General features: G+C 40.8%; 1 protein-coding gene across 1 annotated transcript in view; it reads left to right on the plus strand.

Annotated features, from left to right (window-relative positions):
* LOC308335359 (reelin-like) overlaps window positions 1–21,929 on the plus strand; it is a gene marked incomplete at both ends in the record, with an annotated part of 109,364 nt that overhangs the window by 40,042 nt on the left and 47,393 nt on the right. Inside the window, 6 exon segments of the mRNA XM_080792378.1 lie at window positions 16,511–16,784; window positions 18,854–18,891; window positions 18,894–18,993; window positions 19,528–19,705; window positions 20,037–20,121; window positions 20,431–20,613. Coding sequence (XP_080648504.1) covers window positions 16,511–16,784; window positions 18,854–18,891; window positions 18,894–18,993; window positions 19,528–19,705; window positions 20,037–20,121; window positions 20,431–20,613 — 858 coding nt within the window.

Raw genomic sequence — 21,929 nt, forward strand, 5'->3', positions numbered from 1 at the left:
CCTCAATTTCTAAAACAAGCCTCTCCTTGTTTCTCAAATATAATTTATCATTAGCTACAACCTATTGCTATCAGATATATCCACAGAGAATGTTTTTGAATGCTAGTTTAACCCTAACATGAATGGATTGATGCAGTTGGAAGAGTTACCGTGTTAAAACATGTTCAAGCCTTTAACAGGTAACATAGTAAAGGTTAACGTAGTAAAGGTTTTACCAACCTGCTCTGTGTAGTTTGACGATTGGTTGTAAAACCATATCCAGTAGAATGCGTTGTCGGTCAGTTTCTTGCTTGATTTGGAAAGCTTCATCCTCATTCTCTGTTAGAATTCTTCCAACAATCCCAAATATCTCTTCAGCCGCAGCACATAGTCTCTGGTTGACCAAGGACTTCAGTGTTTGTAGTAAAGCCATAACTCAAAACTTGGCCACATAAATTGATACTAGATGTTTTTTAAAGAGCAAAAATCTTGTACAATGAAGTACTAAAGTTGAAGTATATCCAAAACAAAGCTAGTGCAGAAAGGAGATGTTCAGCTCTTAACAACTAGCAGAGTTTAAAGTAACTCCAAGCAGAACAAACTCTTGTTAAATACTAACAGGGGACCCTGATGCTCCAATCAGAGTCAGGGGGGCGTTACACAACATTGGAACAATAGAACAAAACTGGCCAATCACTGCTCCCAACAACAAGGGAACTCAATATGTTTTATATCAAACATTAAGCAAATGTTCTATTCTACCCTGGATTTGAACCTTATTGCCTAATAGAAAACACATTCAGGACACAGAGCAATGAAAATAATAGCAAGAACAATAAACTGGCCTGTCAGCATGCAGGCCATTTTACAAGTTGACAATGTATTCAAAAATGTATAGTCCGTCATGTTTAATGTATCTAGCTGGACAAAACTGCTGATAATTGACAATAAGTGTCAACATAATGCCGTATTTGAAGAAAAAACACCCATCATTTAACAGCTTTCCGTCTTCTAGACATGTCTTCATGTGTGTTTTTTGATTGCAATTCTGACTAAAGCCTTTTTCACAAACTGTACACGTAAAGGGTTTGATCACCACAATCACTTTTGGCATCTTCACTTTTCTGCCCTCACTTTTATCTCCAATATATTCTTTGCTCAGACAATCAAATCACCACTATGGGGTGATCAGCCAATCACAAGCAAGTTTGTGTTCACACAAACGCAGAAACCTTATGTAACTTTCCTATTCTACCCCGGATTTGAACCTTTTTGCCTGAATAGAAAATACATTCATGACACAGAGCAAAGAAAATAGTACAAGAGCAAAAACAATGAACGAAAATGAATGAAATGATTTAAATAAATTACATTAAATGTCAGTGTAGAATAATAATTACACCATCTCGATGAAAGGAAGCAGCAAACATGCATGCATGTTTTAGCTGTGATTTAAAAAAACAGCTAGAGGGTTCATTCATTCATTAATTTATTTTGATTGGTTCAATCCATGATCTAGAAGCTGAGAACACATTTTAAATGTTTCACTCATGTCATCAAAACAGGAAGAAAGTATGCCGGTGAAATATATTTCTGTACATGACACCTTTCAGATGTTGTCGCAGGGATGCTAAGTTTTTTCCAGTCTAAGTCATTTTAATGCAAATTATTCCGATCTTAGGTAGGCTATATGCACTCTACTTATACTAAAAGGATCCCATGCAAATTGGTTGGCCCATCCTTCCATTCAGCAATAGGGTTACACACCCTAACCCATTATCACCTTTCCATTTGCAATGGGACATATATCCTCCACAACCAAGGTAGATAAGGGTGTAATTCCCATAGCCAAGCCTAGAAATAATAATGGAATTAGTGTTACAAATAAGTGTTTAGAACCTAAACCGCTTAAGTGTGGAGAAAAAAAGAAAAAAAAACTTTTTGTCTTAACATTTCGTCTCTGGACGCAAGAGTAGCTGTAGTATCAGGGTCTGAGTTGTTTTCCCTGTGTGTGTCCCAGTATTAATCTGTGTCCGTCCCAGCATGCATTTCACTGGTGACATGTGATTTGCGGGAAGATGAGTTGTTTTTGACACAAATTAATTTAATTAAGATGAATGTTAGAATGTTTAGCGTGTGTAATGCAGGGCAGATTGAGGGTGGAGGACAGGGCTGTGAAGCGCTAGGTTCAGTGAGGCGGTCTGTGCGTCGTGGCGTTGTGAGGAGGCGCTGGAAGCGAGCAGCTGTCTTGCTCTAGGCTAAGGAAGTATTCTGACAGAAAGACAGCGACCGAGCAAAATAGACTGCGAACGAGCGATCGCTAAATTATTAGATAGATAGCAGCTTTAATACTCCTATCATGCTCTAGTAATAGTTTGGTATGAAGAATGTAAAATGAAGCAATTCTTGTCACTGTATTCTTCACAGTAGATGTCCATACTTAAAGGAAGTGAAAGACATGTGTTGTGATGAGCTTTCTGTAATGAACATACAAAGGATAATTATGTAGCTGTCAACAATTTATTTGTAAAAGAAGAAATGGGACAGTGTTTTTTTACAGAGTAAATATTTAACATTTTCGTATGTTACAATGCATTCTATGAAGACAACATACTACAGAGAATCTACAGAAATAATGAAACTAAGCGAGTGACTATACACTGACTATACACAATATGTTAGTCCAAACAACACATGTCAACACACAGAGCAATGTGGGCAAACATTGCTTCTCATATTGTTATATCAGTGTCAGCAGGCCATTTTACAAGTTGACAATATATTAAAAAAATAAAGGTATAGTTTAATGTATCTAGCTGGGCAAAACTGCTGATAATTGACATTAAGTGTCAACCTATGCCTTATTTGAAGGAAAAAAACACTCATAATTTGTGTCCCTCAAAAAAGCGCTAATCATTTAACAGCTTTGTTCCTCTTTGTGAGTCTTCATGTGTGTTTTTAGACTTCCATTCAGACTAAAGCCTTTTTTACAAACTGTACACGTAAAGGGCTTTCCCCCTGTATGAGTCATCATATGAGATTTTAGAGTATCCTTTCGACTAAAGCCTGTGCCACAAACTGTACACATATAGGGTTTTTCCCCTGTGTGAGTCCTCATGTGTACATTTAATGCCCCATTATGAATACAGCCCTTGCCACAAACTGTACACTTAAAGGGGTTTTCCCCTGTATGAGTCCTCATGTGTCTGTTTAGATCAGCCGTTTGACTATAGCACTTGCCACAAACTGTACATGTATAGGGCTTCTCCCCTGTATGAGTCCTCATGTGTATTTTTAGATCAGCCGTTTGACTACAGCCCTTGCCACAAACTGTACATGTATAGGGTTTTTCCCCTGTATGAGTCCTCATGTGTATTTTTAATTGGCCACTATGAGTACAGCCCTTGCCACAAACGGTACACATAAAGGGCCTTTCCGCTGTATGAGTCATCATATGAGATTTTAGAGTATCCTTTCGACTAAAGCCTGTGCCACAAACTGTACACATATAGGGTTTTTCCCCTGTGTGAGTCCTCATGTGTATATTTAATTGGCCACTATGAGTACAGCCCTTGCCACAAACTGTACACATAAAGGGTTTTTCCTCTGTATGTGTCATCATATGATATTTTAGAGTATCCTGTCTTTGACATCCCTTGCCACAAACTGTACACGTAAAGGGTTTTTCCCCTGTGTGAGTCAACATGTGTAATTTTAGATGTCCCCTTTGATTAAAGCCACTGTCACACACAGTACAAACAAATGGCTTTCCCCCTGAATGAATCATTGTGTGCGTCTTCAGATGGTCCTTGTGATTAAACATTTTACCACAATCTGCACAACTAAAACATTTCTTACCTATTTGACTCCTCGTGGAGTGACTTTGTTTTGGTGGTTTGAGGTCATGGAGCAGCTTGTTGCTCAAAGACAAACTATTTCCTCCCATGTGTTGTGTATTGTGCAATTGCTGTGTGTTTAAACCTGACTGGTCACCCGTGGTCTCATCCCACTCATCACTGTCTTCAGTGATGTCAGATTCAGAACAGTGTGAAGAGATGAGCTGATCATCACTAGTTGGTTGTGAATGTGATGTTCCACAGTCCTCTACATCAGCTTGTGTTTCCATGTGTTTAGATGAGGTGCTGGCTACAGGTTCTGTTTGTATGTTTTCATCATATTCATGTTTCACTGATAGTAATGTCTCTGTTGATCCACCATACTCCTGTGATCTTTGGAGTAGCTCATCCTGTTCCTCCATCTGTGGAGACTCTGGTTCCTCTTTGATCAGACTGGAGGTTTTCTCCTCCTGTTCATCTTTAATCTGTGGAGACTCTGGTTCCTCTTTGATCAGACTGGAAGTTATCTCCTCATGTTCCTCTTTAATCTGTAGAGACCCTGGTTCCTCTTTGACCAGACTGGATGTTCCCTCCTGCTGCTCAGGGAATACCTCATCTTTACAAACAAGGAGGTGTATGGAGTCTAGATGGAAGATACAGAATAGAAACACATTATTAAACGAAACTTCTGCTTTTAGTTCCATATCTGTCCCAATGTTGTCTTGATTCCAGTGTGAAGTCTCACACAAATTCTTGTTTCTTACCTCAATTTCTAAAACAAGCCTCTCCTTGTTTCTCAAATATAATGTATCATTAGCTACAACCTATTCCTATCAGATATATCCACAGAGAATGTTTTTGAATGCTAGTTTAACCCTAACATGAATGGATTGATGCAGTTGGAAGAGTTACCGTGTTAAAACATGTTCAAGCCTTTAACAGGTAACATAGTAAAGGTTAACGTAGTAAAGGTTTTACCAACCTGCTCTGTGTAGTTTGACGATTGGTTGTAAAACCATATCCAGTAGAATGCGTTGTCGGTCAGTTTCTTGCTGGATTTGGAAAGCTTCATCCTCATACTCTGTTAGAATTCTTCCAACAATCCCAAATATCTCTTCAGCCGCAGCACATAGTCTCTGGTTGACCAAGGACTTCAATGTTTGTAGTAAAGCCATAACTGTGCATAAAAAGTGCAGAAAGGAGATGTTCAGCTAGCAGAGTTTAAAGTGACTCCAAGCAGAACAAACTCTTGTTAAATACTAACAGGGGACCCTGTTGCTCCAATCAGAGTCAGGGGGGCGTGACAGCATTAGAACAATAGAACAAAACTGGCCAATCACTGCTCCCAACAACAAGGGAACTCAATGTTTTATATCAAACATTAAGCAAATGTTCTATTCTACCCTGGATTTGAACCTTATTGCCTAATAGAAAACACATTCAGGGCACAGAGCAATGAAAATAATAGCAAGAACAATAAACTGGCCTGTCAGCATGCAGGCCATTTGACAATCCATTCAAAAATAAATATAGTCCGTCATGTATAATGTATCTTGCTGGAAAAAACTGCTGATAATTGACATTAAGTGTCAACATAATGCCGTATTTGAAGACAAAACACTCATAATTTAACAGATTTTCCTCTTCATGTGTGTTTTTAGATTGCAATTCTGACTAAAGCCTTTTTCACAAACTGTACAATACACGTAAAGGATTTGATCACCACAATCACTTTTGGCATCTTCACTTTTCTGCCCTCCCCTTTATCTCCCCTTTATCTCCAAAATAGTAGGCCTACAAGAGCAAAAACAATGAACGAAAATGAATGAAATTATTAAAATAAATTACATTAAATGTCAGTGTAGAATAATAATTACACCATCTCGATGAGAAGCAGCAAAGATGCATGCATGTTTTTAGCAGTGATTTAAAATAACAGCTAGAGGGTTAATTAATTTATTTGGATTGGTTAAATCCATGATCTAGAAGCTGAGAACACATTTTAAATGTTTCACTCATGTCATCAAAACAGGAAGAAAGTATGCTGGTGAAATATCTTTCTGTACATGGCAGCAGTAGAGGAAATATAACCACAGAGAGATTATTTATCCCATCCTGCCATTTTAAATATGTGTTAAATTTAGATTTATGAGAGAATTGGGGGTGACAAATAGCTTGAGTTGTTTTTGTCCCCTTTCAGATGTTGTCGCAGGGATGCTAAGTATTTTCCAGTCTAAGTAATTTGAATGCAAATTATTCTGATCTTAGGTAGGCTATATGCACTCTACTTATACTAAAAGGATCACATGCAAATTGGTTGGCCCATCCTTCCATTCAGCAATAGGGTTACACACCCTAACCCATTATCACCTGTCCATTTGCAATAGACATATAGGCTATCCTCCAAAACATTCCACAACATTCACAACCAAGGTAGATAAGGGTAATTCCCATATCCTACGACCTGAAATAATAATGGATTAGTGTTACAAATAAGTGTTTAGAACCCAAACCGCTTGGGTTTAGTGTGAAACAAAAAAAAACAAAAATGGTCATAACCATGACGATTATAAAAACATTTAGTCTCTGGAAGCAAGAGTAGCTGTAGGGTCTGAGTTATTTTCCCTGTGTGTGTCCCAGTATTAATCTGTGTCCGTCCAAGCATGCATTTCACTGGTGACACGTGATTTGCGGGGAGATGAGTTGTTTTTGACACAATTAATTTAATTTAAACATTTCTTACCTATTTGACTCCTCATGGAGTGACTTTGTTTGGGTGATTTGAGGTCAACTATGTCCTCCCATGTGTTGTATATTGTGTGATTTCAGTGTGTTTAAACCTGGCTGGTCATCCGTGGTCTCATCCCGCTCATCACTGTCTTCAGTGATGTCAGATTCAGAACAGTGTGAAGAGAGGAGCTTGAAACATGACATGAAAACATGTCATGTGTCCTAGTGTAGGCAGCTACATACATACATACATAGCTGCTACATTCCATTATGGAGTATCACTGCCTTCTGCAGCATTTTAACAGGTTTGTGTCCGGTATTTACAGTAGCCAACAGTCACTTCTGTAAAATCTCTATAGGATATTGTTTCTGTCAGGCAGAAACCTTGTATCTCCATATTTAACCTCTTTTTCATTTCCTTTGTTGTATTAATGCCGTGGTTGGGTTTAAGCCAGGCTTTAGGACTGAAAAATGGCATTCATAATCTTAAAACAACTGTGTTGTTGATGCCCTGATGATTAATACAACATAGTGTGTGACTTCTTACCAAAATGTCCTCACAAGTATAGTAGAACATGATAAATAGACGTTGGGAGGTCCATTTCCCGGGTCCTCACAAGGAAAAAAAAGATAATCGTTTAAAATTGTTGACATCCTCATGAGTATATACAAACCTGTGTGCGTCAGTGTTGTTTTCGTCGACTAAGACGAAAGATGTTCGTCGACTACCTTTTTTTAATGACAAAAACTAAATAGAAACTAAATGAAAACTAAGCTACGATGACTAAAACAACTAAGACAAAATATATTGATGGTAGGGGAGAGCCGCCAAGGATGTACCGCTTCACGGTTGTAACATGGACGTTATCTCTTGATTGGTCAACGCAACCATGACGCCATCGCGTCAGTATGTGTACAGCAACGTACTCTACGTGCCCAGGAAGTTTGAAGTGTTTACCTTCATCCTGCTGGGAGCTATTGACGAAAAACTGACTGTTTGCGGATAATTTTACACTTGGAGTATATGTGTGCTACAATTTTTTTCTTTGGTGTTGGTGAATAAAAATCCACATGGATGTCTTCATGCTTATGTTCTTCATTAGTTTGCATCATGTTTAGACGGAATTCACGTTCATTCTGGTCTGTAAGCAACGGCAAAGAAAACTTGCAAAAGAGGGTCATTTGTAACATGTGTTACAAATGGTCCGCTTCCATTCAATGCCATTGTATGTAATATTTACATATTTGACATATTGGCCAATATTATATGTTCTAAAATTGTATTGTATTGTGTAGTGTATTCTAAAATGAGTTTAGGGTTGTATAACATTGTACAACTCAATCAATCAAACGTTTGTTTAATCAAAAAACAAATAATAATTTAATAATTTAATAAAAACATTTCTTTTGACCTACATAATGCGGACTCCAACGGACTCCAACGGCCGATATGTCATTGTGTCAGGCTTAATTTATAATACTCCTGTAATTCTAGCTTGTGTGTACGCCCCTAACTGGGACGACACTCAGTTTATCTCAAACTTTTTTTCCAAACTACCAGTTATTGATAACAGTTTCTTAATTATCGGTGGTGACTTTAATATGGTCCAAAATGGTACTCTGGACAGGTCGTCCACCAGAGTTGCAATCCCCTCTACCTCTGCTAATGCTCTCGCTACTTACATGGAGCAGATGGGATTGTCTGACCCCTGGAGGTTTCTCTTTCCTACAGCCAAAGCATACTCATTTTTTTCGCACCCACACCATACATTTTCCAGAATCGACTTTTTTCTTATGGACAACAGACTCTTAGGCAAGGTTAAAACATGTGAATACCATAGCATTGTAATATCAGACCACGCTCCCACCTCTCTGGAGATTAATTTATCCAGAAGTTACACTCCAAGTAGACAATGGCGCTTTAATTCTCAGATGCTTGCACGTAATGACTTCAAAGAGTTCCTGTCATCTCAAATTGAATCTTATTTCGAAATTAACAAAACCCCAGACGTCTCTTGCTCCACTGTGTGGGAAGCACTCAAAGCTAGTTTACGCGGCGAGATAATCTCATATACTTCACATGCCAGAAAGTCAGAAACTTTGAAACTTTCCGAGATCTCTGAAGAAGTCTTAAGAATAGACAATCTATATGCAATGGCTCCCACGCCGATTTTATACAACAGGCGCCTTCAACTTCAGGCAGAATTTGACATGCTTTCAACAAGTCAGGCTGAACACCTCCTGCTTAAATCTAGACAACGCACTTTTGAGATGGGAGACAAAGCTAGTAAACTCCTGGCGCACCAGGCCCGTTCGGCTGCAGCCTCTAGATTAATCACCCAAATAAAATCTCCCACAGGTGTAGTCCTCTCAGACACAAAAGACATAAATTAAACTTTTGTTACATTTTACTCTGAACTCTACTCCTCTGAATGCCCTCCAGCTCTCTGGGAAAATGACAACCCTCTGGACAATCTACCCTATCCGGTAATAGACCAAACACTATCCCAGAATCTTGGCAACCCAATTTCTTTGTCGGAGATCCAAGAAGCTATACAATCAATGCAAAACGGAAAATCCCCAGGCCCCGATGGATACACTGCAGAGTTTTACAAAACATTTTCTAACCGTATTTGTCCAGAACTGCAAAGCATGTACAATGAGTCATTTCTGAAAGGCAAACTACCCGAAACCTTATATCAAGCATCTATCTCATTGTTACTTAAGAAAGCAAAGACCCTCTTCTCTGTGGCAGTAGGAGACCAATTTCCCTCTTAAACGTGGACCAAAAAATCCTAGCTAAAGTTCTCTACAACCGTCTACTTACTGTGGTCCCTGATATAATAGCAACCGACCAAACTGGTTTCATTCAAGGGAGGCACTCCTTCTCAAATACTAGGCGCCTGCTGGATATAATTCAAACACCTCCTTCTGAACTCCCTGAAGTCGTCCTCTCGCTGGACGCGGAAAAGGCCTTTGATAGGGTCGAGTGGACCTACCTTTTCTTTGTATTGGAGAAAATGGGTTTCAACTCAGATTTAATTTCATGGATTAAACTTTTATATGCAGCTCCAGTGGCTTCAATCATTACAAACGACCTCCATTCACACTTCTTCCCCCTTAAACGGGGTACGAAACAAGGCTGCCCATTATCTCCTTTGCGATCGCCATTGAGCCTTTAGCTATCTGGCTCCGTACTGAAGCAAGGTTTGAGGGTATTGCGAGAGGCGGGATCACTCACAAGGTATCATTATACGCAGACGACCTACTTCTATACATATCAAACCCAACGTCTTCCATTCCTGCCATTATGTCCATACTAGAGCAGTTCGGTAGATATTCAGGGTATAAACTTAACTTTCAAAAAAGTGAACTATTTCCAATAACTCCAGCAGCTAAAAGAATCCCCCAGTCACTCCTCCCTTTTAAATGGGTAGACACTGGGTTTAAATATCTGGGTATATTTATTACTAATTCACTCCCCCACATGTTTAAGGAAAATTTTCTTCCACTACTAGAACGCTGTAAGAAAGATTTAAATCGTTGGTCTATTCTGCCGCTGTCACTAGCCGGCCGCATCAACCTTGTCAAGATGGCTGTCCTACGAAAATTTCTATATCTTTTTCAGCATATCCCAGTATTTATTAGGAAGACCTTTTTTATAAAACTCGACCAGATGATAACATCTTTTCTATGGGGAAGCAAACCACATCGCATTAAGAAGGCTTATCTTCAACGGCCTAAGCTGCTGGGTGGGATGGCTCTTCCAAATGTCATCAATTACTACTGGGCATGCAACATTTTAAAGATTATCCACTGGGTCAACCCAGATAATACTTCTCTGTGGACTCAAATGGAGATATCCTCCAGCCAACACTCTCTTTCTTCACTAATATGCTCAGGCCTTCCACTTATCCCGGTAGTCAGCTCCATGCCTTCCGTCATACACACTATTAACATTTGGACACAATTCAGGAGGCATTTTGGTCTCAAAAGCTTATCTTACCTAACTCCAATATACCGTAACCATTTGTTCGAGCCCTCATGTTCGGACCCTGTCTTCCGAAACTGGTTTGACAAGGGCATCAGAACTATTAAAGATCTGTACAGCAACGGGACTATGGCACCATTCTCATACTTAACAGAGCAATTCCACTTACCTGCCTCTCACCTATTTCGCTACTTCCAGATCAGACACTTTGCACAAAGACAAATCCCAAACTTTCCAAACCAACCCAACCACTCTGCAGTGGACTCTTTACTTTCTCTGAACCCCAATACAAAGGGCTTAATTTCAACAATATATAATGAACTCAACTCAATAAACCCAGAAACTCTCAACCATCTTAGGACGGCGTGGGAGCAGGACCTGGGGCTAGAACTGCCCGACCCGACATGGAAGACAGCTCTGAGACTGGTTCACAGTTCCTCAATCTGTGCTAGACACAACCTCATCCAATGCAAGATCATTCACCGGGTTCACTACACAAATGCAAGACTAGCACAAATATTTCCAGACATTAACGATGCATGTAACCGGTGCAGACAACCTGCTGCTAGCTTGTCACACATGTTTTGGTCATGCCCTAGGCTGGTGGACTTCTGGACAGTCATATTTCAATCATATTCCGACATATTGGGTGTACCTATCCCACCCAACCCGTTAACGGCCTTGTTTGGTATTCCCCCAGGGACTAGAATCCCCCCATATCTTAAGAGAATAATATCCTTTACCTCGCTTTTAGCCAGAAGACTTATACTCCTGAAATGGAAACAAGTCTCCCCACCTACACACAACGGATGGTTAAAGGACGCACTATACTACCTCAAGCTTGAGAAGATTAGATTCGCACTTAATGGCTCCACGACAAATTTCCAGCAAACATGGACGCCCTTTATCGATCATGTAAAAACCCTGACGATTGTCCCAGAGATGAGCGATATTTGAAATATTTGAACTATATAATGGTGAACGCACTAGGCCTATACATTGCATATGCGTCGTGCAAACCGGTGGCTGTGCGCACACACAGGTGGTCCCCCCCCTCCCCCCTTTCCTTCTTTTTTTAAAAATTTAACTATTATTTTTTTCCCTTTTCTGTGTATTTGTTCTTTTTTTTTCTCCTTTGTAATCTTCCCCTTTTTCAGCTGTATTGTCTCTGCATCGGGGAAGAGTGGGTGGGCATAAGGGGAGGACGGGAGGTAAATGAGGGGTACCTTAAGACATATGTACTGTACCATGAAATGTATATGCTGATCATGAACAAGGACCCCACATGGGAGGGGGAAAAATGTCAAAAACCCAATAAAAAGATTTATAATAAAATAGAAAATAAAAGAGTAACTGGTCAATCTGAAAGACATGTTTCAGTAATATCAATTGTCAGATAACATATCAACTTATTATGTCATCAACTACTATTATTCTGTCATAGTTTTACCACCATCACAGTATGACTAAGGGATGTGTCACCATCCTTAAACAAAACTGTTAGAACAGGAAGCATTTCTTATTATATGCTAGATGTACATGTGGTTACAGGATAAGTACAATGGACAGTATGCACACTGTGATGGTAAGACTTACTCTTATCATGTTCACTGTACAATTAATACTCCTATCATGATCTAGTAATAGTTTGTTATGAATCATGTAAAATGAAGCCATTCTTGTCACTGTATTGTTCACAGTAGATGTCCATACTTAAAGGAAGTGAAAGACATGTGAAAGACATGTGTTGTGATGTGTGAGCTTCTTGTAATGAACACACATAAAGGATCTGTAGCTGTCAAACCTTTATTTGAAAAATAAGAAATTACAGACAGTGTTTCATTTCTACAGGTATGACAGAGTAAATATTTTCTATTACAATGCATTCTATGGAGACAACTATTCTATAAATAATTATATTCTCTAAACAAATGATAAAACTAAGTGATTGCTAGTTACAATTGCACCACTAGTGTATGAATATTAATGAATAGGACATTTTAATCTCTCTCTTTATCACACGTCTGCATGTGTGTTTTTAAATTGCAATTAAGGCTAAAGCCCTTGCCACAAACTGTACACGTAAAGGGCTTTTCCCCTGTATGAGTCCTCATGTGTCTTTTTAGATGAGCCATTTGACTACAGCCCTTGCCACAAACTGTACATGTATAGGGTTTTTCCCCTGTATGAGTCCTCATGTGTACTTTTATATCAGCCGTTTGAACTAAGCCCTTGCCACAAACTGTACATGTATAGGGTTTTTCCCCTGTATGAGTCCTCATGTGTATTTTTAATTGGCCACTATGAGTACAGCCCTTGCCACAAACGGTACACATAAAGGGCCTTTCCCCTGTATGAGTCATCATATGAGATTTTAGAGTATCCTTTCGACTAAAGCCTGTGCCACAAACTGTACACATATAGGGTTTTTCCCCTGTGTGAGTCCTCATGTGTATATTTAATTGGCCACTATGAGAACAGCCCTTGCCACAAACTGTACACATAAAGGGTTTTTCCTCTGTATGAGTCATCATATGATATTTTAGAGTATCCTGTCTTTGACAGCCCTTGCCACAAACTGTACACGTAAAGGGTTTTTCCCCTGTGTGAGTCAACATGTGTAATTTCAGATGTCCCCTTTGATTAAAGCCACTGTCACACACAGTACAAACAAATGGCCTTTCCCCTGAATGAATCATTGTGTGCGTCTTCAGATGGTCCTTGCGATTAAACATTTTACCACAATCTGCACAACTAAAACATTTCTTACCTATTTGACTCCTTGTGGAGTGACTTTGTTTTGGTGGTTTGAGGTCATGGAGCAGCTTGTTGCTCAAAGACAAACTATTTACTCCCATGTGTTGTGTATTGTGCAATTGCTGTGTGTTTAAACCTGACTGGTCATCCGTGGTCTCATCCCACTCATCACTGTCTTCAGTTATGTCAGATTCAGAACAGTGTGAAGAGAAGAGCTGATCATCACTAGTTGGTTGTGATGTTCCACAGTCCTCTACATCAGCTTGTGTTTCCATGTGTTTAGATGAGGTGCTGGCTACAGGTTCTGTTTGTATGTTTTCATCATATTCATGTTTCACTGATAGTAATGTCTCTGTTGATCCACCATACTCCTGTGATCTTTGGAGTAGCTCATCCTGTTCCTCCATCTGTGGAGACTCTGGTTCCTCTTTGATCAGACTGGAGGTTCTCTCCTCCTGTTCATCTTTAATCTGTGGACACTCTGGTTCCTCTTTGATCAGGCTGGAAGTTATCTCCTCCTGTTCCTCTCTAATCTGTAGAGACCCTGGTTCCTCTTTGACCAGACTGGATGTTCTCTCCTGCTGCTCAGGGAATACCTCATCTTTACACACAAGGAAGTGTATGGAGTCTAGATGGAAGATACAGAATATAAACACATTATTACATGAAACTTCTGCTTTTAGTTCCATATCTGTCCCAATGTTGTCTTGATTCCAGTGTGAAGTGTCACACAAATTATTGTTTCTTACCTCAATTTCTAAAACAAGCCTCTCCTTGTTTCTCAAATATAATTTATCATTAGCTACAACCTATTCCTATCAGATATATCCACAGAGAATGTTTTTGAATGCAAGTTTAACCCTAACATGAATGGATTGATGCAGTTGGAAGAGTTACCATGTTCAAACATGTTCAAGGCTTTAACAGTTAACATAGTAAAGGTTAACGTAGTAAAGGTTTTACCAACCTGCTCTGTGTAGTTTGACGATTGGTTGTAAAACCATATCCAGTAGAATGCGTTGTCGGTCAGTTTCTTGCTTGATTTGGAAAGCTTCATCCTCATACTCTGTTAGAATTCTTCCAATAATCCCAAATATCTCTTCAGCCGCAGCAGATAGTCTCTGGTTGACCAAGGACTTCAATGTTTGTAGTAAAGCCATAACTCAAAACTTGCCCACATAAAATGATACTAGATGTTTTTTAGCAAAAATCTTGTACAATGAAGTACTAAAGTTGAAGTATATCCAAAACAAAGCTAGTGCAGAAAGGAGATGTTCAGCTCTTAACAACTAGCAGAGTTTAAAGTGACTCCAAGCAGAACAAACTCTTGTTAAATACTAACAGGGGACCCTGATGCTCCAATCAGAGTCAGGGGGGCGTTACACAACATTAGAACAATAGAACAAAACTGGCCAATCACTGCTCCCAACAACAAGGGAACTCAATATGTTTTATATCAAACATTAAGCAAATGTTCTATTCTACCCTGGATTTGAACCTTATTGCCTAATAGAAAACACATTCAGGACACAGAGCAATGAAAATAATAGCAAGAACAATAAACTGGCCTGTCCGCATGCAGGCCATTTTACAAGTTTACAAGTCTATTCAAAAATGTATAGTCCGTCATGTTTAATGTATCTAGCTGGACAAAACTGCTGATAATTGACAATAAGTGTCAACATAATGCCGTATTTGAAAAAACACCCATCATTTAACAGCTTTTCGTCTTCTAGTTTTTAGATTGCAATTCTGACAAAAGCCTTTTTCACAAACTGTACACAAAAGGGTTTGATCACCACAATCACTTTTGGCATCTTCACTTTTCTGCCCTCACTTTAATCTCCAATATATTCTTTGCTCAGACAATCAAATCATCACTATGGGGTGATCAGCCAATCACAAGCCAATGTTTGTGTTCACACAAACGCAGAAACCTTATGTAACTTTCCTATTCTACCCCGGATTTGAACCTTGTTGCCTGAATAGAAAATACATTCATAAAACAGAGCAAAGAAAATAGTACAACAATGAACAAAAATGAATGAAATTATTTAAATAAATGTCAGTGTAGAATAATAATTACACCATCTCGATGAAAGGAAGCAGCAAACATGCATGCATGTTTTTAGCTTAGATTTAAAATAACAGCTAGAGGGTTCATTCATTCATTCATTTATTTTGATCTAGAAGCTGAGAACACATTTTAAATGTTTCACTCATGTCATCAAAACAGGAAGAAAATATGCTGGTGAAATATCTTTCTGTACATGACCCCTTTCAGATGTTGTTGCAGGGATGCTAAGTATTTTCCAGTCTAAGTCATTTGAATGCAAATTATTCCGATCTTAGGTAGGCTATATGCACTCTACTTATACTAAAAGGATCACATGCAAATTGGTTGGCCCATCCTTCCATTCAGCAATAGGGTTACACACCCTAACCCATTATCACCTGTTCATTTGCAATGGGACATATATCCTCCAAAACATTCACAACAATTACACCACTAGTGTATGGATATTAATGATTATGACATTTTAATCTCTCTCTTTATGACACTTTTAGATTGCAATTATGACTAAAGCCTTGTTCACAAACTGTACACATACATGGTTTTTCCCCTGTATGAGTCCTCATGTGTATTTTTAGACCATTCCTTAAACTACAGCCCTTGCCACAAACTGTACATGTAAAGGGCTTTTTCCATGAATGAGTCATCATTTGAAATTTTAGATTAGTCTTTAAACTACAGCTCTTGCCACAAACTGTACACAAACTAAAACATTTCTCTCCTATTTGACTCCTCATGGAGTGACTTTGTTTGGGTGATTTGAGGTCAACTATTTCCTCCCAGTATAGGAACTATTTTCTATTTCCTCACAGTAGCCAACAGTCACTTCTGTAAAAGCTCTGCGACACGTTGTGAGCTTGTAGAGCGGCTATTTTCAGCAAGTGTAAAAATAGTCATTACGACGGCATCATGGCCCGCCAAAATACATTTTAGTCGGCTAAATCACCCGTAGATTTAGTCGACTAAAATCTCATGACATTTAGTCGACTAAAACGAAACCAACAATAACACATTCCAGGTGACTAAAATGTGACTAAAAACTATTCAAGAGACTGACTAAAACAAAAACAAAAAATGTGCTGCCCAAAATCAACACTGCTGTGTGTGTGCGCGTGTGCGTGTGTGTTCTCTGTGTGTTCCCAGAGAAGCCGCGCTACGCCGAGACGTGGGACTTTGAGGTGTCGGGCTCGTCCTTCCTGCAGTTCTCCGTCAGCATGGGCTGCAGCAAGTCCACGTCCTTCTCCCACGGCGTGCGCCTGGAGTTCTCCACGGACTGCGGCCGCGGCTGGGCCCTCGTCCAGCCCGAGTGCGTGCCGCCGGCCATCGGCTGCGCCGGCTACACCCAGAGCTCCGTCTACACCTCCACACAGTACAAGCACTGGAGGAGGATCACCGTGTACCTGCCCAGCGCTGCCAAGTGAGAGAGGGTTTTACATTCATAAATAAAACATTATACTTTGAACTCGTTCTGGAACGGACGGGAACCCCCTTTGGTGTTTTTTTTGTTTGTTAAGCATTATGTTATACTTTAGCTAACAGAAAGGAGAGGTCGCACAACTGCCAAAAAATGCCTTTTATTTACCCTGAAGAAGGCAACTAGCTTGTCGAAACGTTGGTAAATAAAAAGTATTCTTTGGCATCAGGACTACGAGTCGTGCGTCCTCTCCTTTCTGTTGTAAAGTTTGTCTCCCGTGGTCAGCACCTCCCTATACTCTTGGTGTGCGCTCCTACCATTTTGTTTGCCTTGATACTTTAGCTATTGAAAAATAGCTAAAAAATATTCTGATAGTGCTCATTGGTATACATGCATGGTACACCAATGTGGTACACACATTCGTTACCAACACAAATCTATAATGAGGGAATACCAAGGGTGAGCCAGGAGAATGAGACTATAGCAGGATACTGCCAAAGAACAGCATAGAACAGCCATCAAACTAGTGCTGTGGGAACCAACACATGAGGACCGGTCACGAGGACGTCCCACATTAACATACCGGTATGTGGATGACTGCATGTACTCAAGATCGACGCAGGAGCGCAAATTACCAACGAGCTGGCCAGAATGGAGAACCGGCATGGCTGGAAGCAACGACGACCTAGAGAGTATAGAATATTTTTGTTCAGTAACAACATACATAAATGGATGCACCTGGGACGTATCCTCAGTGATGTGTCGGGTCTCCCAACATCATACCCCTGACTCAGGGGTGATCAAGCCCTTGACTTACGGGGCCACACAATCCGTTCCTCTGGAGACAACACTATTTGTTTTATTTTTCGTCTTATAAATTATTTGATCGGCCCAAAATATTGTGTTCATTGTCATGATTCGTCACGATCCGAATTGGCTTTGTCCGCGGCGTAACTGTCTTTAAATAAATTATATTAAAAGTGCCGATGGGAGAATGCATGGGGCTTCCACTTCCTGGGCCACTCGCTTTTCTGAAAGGGGGCGGGACTGCGGCGCTCTATAGGCTCTGTGGGTTGACTCCTGTCCGGGCCCCCTCCTACGTCTCACCAGGTCCACTCCTGCTCTCACCAGGTCAGGCCCTGTGCGTTGCACCAGACTCCCAGTACCAGGCACTTTATTCAGAAATGGTGGATTCTCAAGCAGCAACGGTTCCGCTGCGGCTCCACCTTGCCCTTGGTCGTGCCGCAGGCTCCGCTTGAGGCTTGAATGGCCCTCCTAAAGGCCTCACCGTGGGTTTGTTGGGCTTCTTCCTCACGGAAGACACAGGCTGGGGCGCCAACCCATACTGCTCACCCGGGGTCTCCTCGTCTCTCCAACTCTTTAGTTCAGGTTGGGACACCTATTTCATCCAATCAGGATAGAGAACTCAGTCAGAATGCAGATTGAACAAGTGAAGTTGGACGCAGGAACATTGGAACTGGAACACTGCAAAAATGAAGCTGATGAATGGGTACTCTTTCCTGATTGGCTGATGATTGGCATGGCAACCGCACCTGAAATGTATAGAAATGTATTTCCAGGTGGGTTGATAATAGAGCGCCGAAGTCCTGACTCCTCCTGACGTCACTGGCTCATCCCTCAGATTCACGGAAGTAATTTCTCTACAGAAAATAACATGGCGGGTCATCGTAATATTGTCTCATTATCATCTGTATCGTTTGCGACAGGCGACAGCCAGTCACTCATATATAATATACAGTCTGTTTCTAGCAAAAATATAACTAATTCAGCGGCAGTAACCATAGCGTTTTTCAGTTGATTCTTCAAATCCATATGAGTGAAGCGGCCGGGATGACAGGCTTTTCAAACACAGACCTTATTTGAGGCGATATAGTGATATATAGTATATTAGTATATAGTATATTGTATAGTAATATAAACGTGTGTGTGTGTGTGTGTGTGTGTGTGTGTGTGTGTGTGTGTGTGTGTGTGTGTGTGTGTGTGTGTGTGCGTGCGTGCGTGCGTGCGTGCGTGTGTGCGTGCATGCATGCGTGCGTGCGTGCGTGCGCCAGCTCCCCCAGGACTCGGTTTCGGTGGATCCAGACTCACTTCACCCCGGGGCAGAGGGCTGGGCTCTGGACAACGTTCTGCTGGCTCCTGGGTGTCCCTGGATGTGCTCTGGACACGGCCTGTGTGACAACGGACACTGTGTGTATGACTGTATGTACATGCATGCACGCACGCACAAAGGCTAAACTCACAACACAAATTGGTGTTTTAAGCATTATGTTATGCTTTAGCTTATATAGCTGTTGAAAAATAGCAGATCTACAAGCTCATACTTGTAGGCGTGCTATTTTATTTTAAATTGTGAAAATGTGGCGCAAATCTTTGAATATATATTCTTTCTTTAATTTTTAACTCAAATCTATATGCTCCTGGGTGGTCCCTGGAACAACATATTTTCAGATGGGGCTCGGCAGCCAAGTACAGATAATTCTAGTGCTCCTTGACATGAAATAGTTTGAGAACGACTGACATAGAAACAGGTTTTTCAGAAAACTGTCATGATTTAGAAGACATTTGTAGAATTGACCTCAGGTCTAAATGGGTTTTATTTTTTAACCTAGCGCCGAAAACGTGGCGACTGCTCCCTATTGGTTCATCAACCTATAATGTTCCCTCCCCCAACAAGGACACCAATGCTTTCCCAGTTGTAATGAGTTATTACTGTGATTGTTCTCAGGTGTGATAAAGGCTTCGGGGGTCCCCACTGTGTCCCGTCGGTCCCCCTGCCCTCCGTCCTCCGGGACGACTTCAACGAGAACCTGCAGCAGGAGGCGTGGCCTGAGGTCCACGGCGCCGAGCGAGGGACGCTGAGCGGAGAGCCACTCAAGTCTGGCACCGCCCTCATCTTTAAAGGGGTACTACACCCGATTTGAAAGAGTCTTTAAAGGGATTTCTGTACAACACCTGTTTTTAAAGTCTTTAAAGGGGTGCTACACCTGTTTTTAAACTGTCTTTAAAGGGGTACTACACCTGTCTTTAATTAAAGGGATGCTACACCTGTTTTTTTAAAGGGCATTGAATGAATTGAACGCAATGTTTTTATACCTCAGTCAGTCATGTGTTTACTGTACGTGTAGCGTTTTGACATAAATGTCGCTAACAACGCTTGGTCGTCTTGTAGCTGGTATGAACAGCTGTGTGTGTGTGTGTGTGTGTGTGTGCGTGTGTGTGTGTGTGTGTGCACAGGACGGTCTTCGTATGCTGGTCTCCAGGGACCTGGACTCCACTAGTACTCTGTACATCCAGTTCAGCTTCAAGTTCATCACTAAAGGTGAATGATTGATTGATTGATTGATTGATTGATTGATTGATTGATCCATCCATCTATCCATCCACCCATTCATTAAATAATCAATTCATTCATTTATTCATTCATTCATGTTAGCTTAATGCTAACGTGTGCTGTGTGTTGTCCTCCATGTTAGCTTCATGCTAACGTGTGCTGTGTGTTGTCCTCCATGTCAGCTTCATGCTAACGTGTGCTGTGTGTTATCCTCCATGTTAGCTTCATGCTAACGTGTGCTGTGTGTTGTCCTCCATGTTAGCTTCATGCTAACGTGTGCTGTGTGTTATCCTCCAGGGGTCCCAGAGCGCTCCCACTCGGTCCTCCTGCAGTACTCGGTGAACGGAGGCATCAGCTGGCTCCTGCTGGACGAGTTCTACTTCCCCACCTCCACGGACACCCTGTTCCTGCACCTGCCCCTCCCTGCCAGCGCCCAGACCAACGCCACACGCTTCAGACTGTGGCAGCCCTACAACAGTGGTGAGACACCCACACCATAGCCTGGCCCAGCCTGTGGGATATCTGGTCTTTAGACCGACAATAAAAAACAGTGTATCCTATTGGTTTCATTTTTGAGCCGAATATGCGAACGAAAATAAAAGCCTGGCTATAGCCGATTCTACCGACACCATACCTCACCCTATTTTAAGGATTATGTTACTGTATACTCTAGCTATTGAAAAATAGCAGATCTACAGGGGGGGGGTTATCAGAAAACTGTCATGATTTCGAAGACATTTTGTAGAATCGTCCTCAGGTCTAAATGGGTTAAACCATATAGCTTATATAACCATATCATATACCGTATACGTCGATATACCATACATACCAACCCTGCACTGGTGAGACACCATATAGGGCTTCTCAAAGTCAGTGCCGTGGCACCCTATGTTCAGTATTTAAGTCCGGTGTCATTTTGTAGTGCAACGTTACGTCCGCGTCCAAGAGGCACCAGCTCCCGTCCGCTTCTCATTGTAAATAGAATATCTAAGCGTGTGAATCTTTTTACAATTACGTTATTTTTCAGAAAGGAAGCCATTGAGGGTTAAAATGGGTGTTAATGCTTCCAACTCGAGTAGAATTATTAAGTGTCCATGACAACAAAAATATATGATGTTGAGACAATAAAGACTATTATTATCATTATTATTGAAGGTGGCAACCATTTGATCGGTAAGATATTTCGGGGGCATATTTAGAATGTGTGCAGGCTTGAGTATGTTGAATCTAGTTTGCATTAATGAGGATTCAGTTGACACAATAACATAAAATGGCGATAGTATTTCCATGTGGGGCAGACGGCCTGTCACAGCCAGATTTGGGAGAGCAGCGCAGCTTTGTTGTTGCGAGGAAAGCGGTAAAATGAGACTTTCGTGGTTGTTTTCGTCTCAGATGTATAGTCCGACGGAGCATCACAGTATAACTCTATGGGGACACAAAAGCGACACAAAAGTATAGGACCCGGAAAGTATCTCAGGAGGGGGCGCTCACGTCACGGCTAAAATACTGAATAGGGTTGCCTTGATGCAAGTCCAGTGCTGCCTCAGAATGCTTTGATAACATTTGAACTGTATCAATTAGTGATCAGCCGATAATCGGCCACGATATTCATGTTTTTTATTAATATCGGTATCGGTGGTAAAAGTTAATAATCGAACCGATTATTATATTTTGTCATAAATGCGCAAAAAAGTACAACAACCACTCCACTCTCATTGAAAATCCGGTAGAGTACGGTTGTATGGAGATGTATATAGCTTAGCTGCGTGCAGTGTTGCCAACTTAGCGGATTTGTC

The sequence above is a fragment of the Protomyctophum bolini genome (assembly GCF_963924005.1).
Source record: "Protomyctophum bolini genome assembly, chromosome: 20".
NCBI lineage: Eukaryota > Metazoa > Chordata > Actinopteri > Myctophiformes > Myctophidae > Protomyctophum > Protomyctophum bolini.